The sequence below is a fragment of the Lolium rigidum genome, chromosome 6 (assembly GCF_022539505.1).
Source record: "Lolium rigidum isolate FL_2022 chromosome 6, APGP_CSIRO_Lrig_0.1, whole genome shotgun sequence".
NCBI classification, from domain to species: Eukaryota; Viridiplantae; Streptophyta; class Magnoliopsida; order Poales; family Poaceae; genus Lolium; species Lolium rigidum.
The window spans coordinates 246712032-246717877 of NC_061513.1; the positions used below are offsets into that span (position 1 = coordinate 246712032).

At 39.3% G+C, this 5846-nt stretch overlaps 1 protein-coding gene across 1 annotated transcript; it reads left to right on the forward strand.

The window, feature by feature from the left end:
* Window positions 1-1842: 1842 nt before the first annotated feature.
* LOC124665917 (trafficking protein particle complex subunit 1-like) lies at window positions 1843-5564 on the forward strand. Its single transcript, XM_047203268.1, has 5 exons — window positions 1843-2189; window positions 3267-3381; window positions 3858-3976; window positions 4719-4780; window positions 5282-5564. The coding sequence occupies exons 1-4, from the start codon at window positions 1939-1941 to the stop codon at window positions 4768-4770; spliced, it is 537 nt and encodes a 178-aa protein (XP_047059224.1). The 5' UTR covers window positions 1843-1938; the 3' UTR covers window positions 4771-4780; window positions 5282-5564.
* Window positions 5565-5846: the final 282 nt, after the last annotated feature.

The window sequence follows — 5846 nt, forward strand, 5'->3', positions numbered from 1 at the left end:
TGTTTCTAGCTAGTTTGATGCAACATCGAGATCGCTGGAATATAAAGGCATGGATGGGAGTAGGGTCGGGGCTTTTACGCGGCAGTCGGCAGACACGTAGAGGGGATGCGTGGTAGGCGCGCGTCGACACGGAAGAAGCTAGCCGACCACCACGAGGGCGACGGGTGGGCACACGCGTCATCCCTAATGCGTGCTGGCTATCGAACACTCGAGTCTGGTGCTACTAGTCGTGCTTCTTTTCTCCCGCGCCGACGCAGGACACAATAATGGATGAATGAATAAAAATATCTTATTCCTACATCCGGAGTATATTTTGAATTAGCTACAAACTGTATTTTCAAGTATGAAATTTCTTGAAAAGAAAATTAATGTAGAAAATAATATACTCTACCAACCTGAAAAAACCTTACTCGAAGTAGCCCGTATTTTGGGCTGCATAAAAATGACCAAGTCTAACGTCTAAAGTAGCGAACGGTGCAAAGTTTAAATCCTCCGAATTCTATCAGAATTTTTTAATTTCTATCAAGACTAGAATAATAGATATTTTGGGTCGAGATTTCCTAGGTTGGTGGATTACACCAATATCTACATCTACAAAAAAATTCAGATTTTTTAAAACTTTGAAATATTGTTTTCAAAATTTGAAAAAATCAAGCTCCCCATAGCTCCAGCTCTAAAACCAATTCTTCTCTATCCATCTTTATTCATCGTTAGAATTTACTAATTTAATTCTTATGAGATTTTTTGTATCGATGTTTGAGTTTACATTGTTGAATTAACCTACCTTCTTATCCTATAATTGGCTTATGGATAACCACAAAATGAGAAAAGTAGGGGAAGGATAGTACTCCCCCTGGCCCTAAATACTTGTCGCGAATTGGGGCAAAAAATGCTTTTTCACTAAGGAACTAATTACACTTTTTCCATAAAGTACATCATTTTGAAAAAAATAGTTACATTTTTTGCCAATTGACATTTCCATTTCTAAAACTTCCTTAGTAAGGAAATCTAAGATCAATACTATTGATTACCAAATAAATCATACATGAAAAACTGGAACGAAGATATTTCATTAAACATAATTGATTGGCCAAATGGTGTCCATACACTTTTAGAAATGGTAGCCCTTGGGTTAACATTTGATCACTAATATAGAAAACCTTAGGTGCACATCTAGACTGATCTGAGCCGTCCATGATCTTGATGTACAAGAATCCAAGAACCGAAGACAGTTTATCCTTGGGTTATAGCAATGTTACTTAATTGTAGTGTCAAGAGAGAAACTCGAGATCACAATAAAGAATGAAACATGAGAACTACTGATCAACGCCGCCTTCAATGTCAAGATATCACCACAAGAAAGAAGAAACCTATCTAAAAGAAACCTATCTAGTAACATAATATATTGTGGGATGAAGAGAGCAGAAAAGAATTAAAACTGCACTAAAAGAAATGTGGGCTTCATGTGGACATCAGCTCATTACTACCAGGACCTAGCATGTCCATGACCTTCTCTAGTCACAACAACTTCACTTTGCATATTTTCTCATGTCCTTCCTCGGTCGGAGTTTCAGGAAAACCCTATATGTCGACCAGGTCGGCGGTTATCGCGTCAAAGAAAAAGAGGAAAAAACACCAACAACAGAAAAATAGAAAAAAAAATGAGAAAACGGGGCCGGCCCAACACCCCGCTTGGGGTGTACCGGACTGCATGTTTCTCTCGAGGCTTATAGGCCTTGTGTGCCTGGGCCTCAAACCAAGGTGAACTAGTGTGGGCTTCATGTGGACATCGGCTCATTACTACCGGGGGCCTAGCCAGTCCATGATCTTCTCCAGCAGCAACAACTCAACTCCGCACCATTTTCTCCTGTCCCTCTCCGGCCGGAGATCCACGCCACACCGCCGCGCCCTCCGCCGGCCTCGCCAGCAGCCTACGCGATGCAGTTCTTCAGCGGATCCTCGCTGACGTCGGTCGCGCCGGATTCCAGCCCTGCACCGGCGGCGCCTCCGGGGACTGGCACGGGCGCCAACGCCCAGCTGATCTACATCTTCAACCGCAACGGCGTCTGCCTGCTGTACCGCGAGTGGCACCGCCCGCTCCGCACGCTCGCCCGCAACCAGGACCAGAAGCTCATGTTCGGCCTCCTCTTCTCCCTCCGCTCCTTCACCGCCAAGATCGACCCTACCTCGTACGTGTTCTTTACCTCTTCTCTCCCGTTTCTGCTCTGAGGGTGGAGGTTGCTTAGGCCAATGATTTAGAGATGATCGTGGTCACATGATGTCATTGAGTTCCCTAAATTAGACTTCACATGATGTCATTGAGTTCCCTAAATTAGACTTCATTGTCGGCAGATACTCATAGACTGGATTTTTATTTGAAACGAAGATCCAGTGAGTTTGTTGGTAGTAGTACATGCTAATCCACGACTTTCACACTATGGTTAATTTGACAAAACAAAATGTACTAGGACTTGGCCTTACAAGTTAAGAGGATGAACTGGAGTGAAGGGTAAAGGTTTAAGGGAGACAGACCTCAAGAGATTCTGTTCATGTTGCCGTGATATTAGAATTTATATTTTGCACGCAACGGACTGGACTTTTCTTGAAATGAAGATCCAGTTAGTTTATTGTTCCAGTATATGCTAATCCACAAATTGATCCGGCAAGAGCTATTCACATTATGACTAGTTTGATAAAAGAAAATTTACTAGGACATTGCATTAGAAATTAAGAGGAACTGGGGTAAAGTGAGGACTGAAGGTAAAGGTCTAAGGGAGACAGAGACCTAAAGAACTTCTGTTCATGTCGCCATAATATTAGAAGCTATTCTACCTATGGTACACGCAAGAGAATTTTGACATGAAAATTATCAAAAGGGAACATTTGATCTTCCTCCCCAGCACTTTCTGTTTTTTCACATACATGCAGCGAATGTAATGAGCGCCAGAATTATTCAAAATTTGTCACTTGCTTGTTTGTATAGTACATGCCTATGGAAGTTGATGGTAGGTATAGTCTAAAAAAATTGGTCAAATATGCACTTATGAGTGTCAAAATGTGTGAGATGACATGGGTAAACCTTTTAGAATTATAGCCACTGCAATAATTGTATATAACCTACAAAAATTTATTCCCAAACACTGTTCCTCTACCGTCTCTTTCCCAAATAACAGTATAACCTAGAAAATAGCAATTGTCAATGGATTTTTTTGGTACATCTATGATCCTAGAGTCACAGTTAGCTCATGAAACTCTTGCATATGCAGAACAGAAAATGGGAATCTTGGGGCGCCACTACTGCCAGGTCAGGGATGCTCATTTCATAGCTTCAAAACAAACACTTATAAATTGAACTACATGGAGAGCCCATCTGGTATAAAGGTTAGTTGATGTGCTATTTATTTTCTTACCCTGCTGTCTTCCATTCTCAAATTTATTATGCTTTTATTTTGGCTGGTGAAATAACTTGGTTAGCTTCTGTTAAATGAAGGTTATTTTCTGGATAACCAAACATCCTATCTATGAAAACTCTAAGATTTGACCAAACATCCTATCTATGAAAACTCTAAGATTTGACCAAACATCATATCTATGAAAATTCAGAAGATTGGGTCGAGTGACTTCAAACTAATGCAATCCAGCAACTCTGTCACTTCAGTCAACACCATGTAGTGTGAGCCGTAATAGTAGAAGCATCAAGGCAGCCTTGTTTCATGCAGACCTGTTCCACTATACATATATGCCTTAATAATGATTGTCACCGTCCACCTTTAGCGTCGTAGCTGTTGTGCAGATATCCATGTAATTATCATCTGTTCAAAACTATTTCCACTCACTGACAATGCCACTTTATATAGCTTATTCTACTTACCCATCCAAGAACTGGTGATCAACGAGATGCACTGAAGCATATCTACAGCTTATATGTGGAGTATGTTGTAAAGAATCCTCTGTATGCTCCTGGCAGCCCAATCAAGTAAGTTCTGCTTCTCATTGGAAAAATGGCAGTTGCATGATTAGGTAAAAGCAATTGTTAATACGAGTAGGCTTGAAAGGATGGGATCATTTTCATATTTTGTTCAACTATTTATATGAGGTATCCTTTTTATTTCATAACTGAATAATTGGTATATAATTGTACCAAATAAGAGGGGAAAAAGTCAAGGAATTATTATAAACATAGTAACAATTAAGATCTCATGCCGAGTTGCCTACCATACCAAGAATCCTATCTATGTAGAATTTATTTCGTATATGAGAACAAATCAAGGAAGACCTATGGTTTTTCATTCAGCCATAAGTGCTATATTAGTTGATTTGCTTGAGAAGTGTTCGAGAACTCATATTTATAATCACTATTAAAACGTGGCCATTCAAGCTATTCATATATTTCTCTCCTAATATAGTTATTTCAATAAGCTGTGGTGCCAATTTTAATTTAGAGTCACCCAAACGGAGGCGGTCTTTTAGCTCACGGGACTAGATGCTCCCATTACGGAAAACACATTTAAAAATGTTCAAAAAATATTCAATTTTTATTCTTCACAATGTACATGTGTTTGTCTTCTACAAGTCCTTATGAGCCAAAGTGTATTTCCACACCCGAACTACATATTTTGTTGCTGCATGGTGATAATTGATATCCATACACAGCAACTTTCAGTTTTGCTACCTACTTGATTCAGTTCTGTAGTTTCTGAGCATATTTTTATTCGCAGGTGTGAACTTTTCAATAAACATCTCGATCAGTATGTGAAAACGTTGATTTAATCCCATCCAGGTAACATTCTATTATTAGTGTTTGCAGTCTTGCATGTGATGTTTGTGTGGAAGCTTGATAAATCAATAACTGGTTCTGCACAATGTTATACATAATTAATTGTATGGGTTGTCGACAATCTGTATGTGATTACTTAGCTTAATTCTCCTATTTCATTTTAAATTAAAATCTCATCTATCTTCCTTGAGCCATATGTCATGGTACATATTGCAAATTGACACGAAATATATTCTAGTACTTACATGAAACAAGTTATCTGTTATTACATGGTGTATGAATAATTGAGCTCAGTTTTTAAAATGGTGAACTACTGCCAAATGTAATTACTAGTTTTTCTTTTTGTTCGTAAGCAGTCAACAGCATCAGAGTGCTGTTCGCCAGTGTGTTTCAGTTTTCGGTTGATGCTGTTGAACTCATCTAGGATTGATACTGCAAATACAGGCCTAGATGTATATACTTGTCACATAATTTCCTTACCAGCACTGCAATGTTCCGTCGCAGGTTTCGCTAGCGGGAAACAGCATATCATGCTTTTATGGAAAATTCTGCGCCACACAGCAGTGGTGTCTCTGTGACTTTATTTGATAATTCTGTTGTTGTGCAAGTGCTGCTTCAAGGATGATACAAGACTTCTGCGTGCAAAAATGGTCCTGTTCTCATTGTTTTATACCCTGTATTAGATGGTCTTCTTGTGCATTGGTTACTATGTACTCTGACCACACTCGTGTAAATTTAATCCCTTCATTATGAAGGATATCCCAAAATGGAATTTGACTTGTTGTTTCATCTGTTCTGTGTCTTTTCTGATGATTTCTGATCAGATATTTTTCGTCACTGGCTTATCAGTATACTCGCCATAGAAGATTATGTACTATGACTGATTCCAAGAGAATAAGGAACACATCGCCTGATCGCCACAGAAAACTATGTCATATAGTATGATATTCCTTATTCTTGGACACGCGTATGTTGATGGTAACTCTTGCTACCTAAACTTCAGAGCGACATGATGCACACGAAAACTCACAAAGATTCATCGCTGTTCGTGCAAGTATTGCTTCAAGGA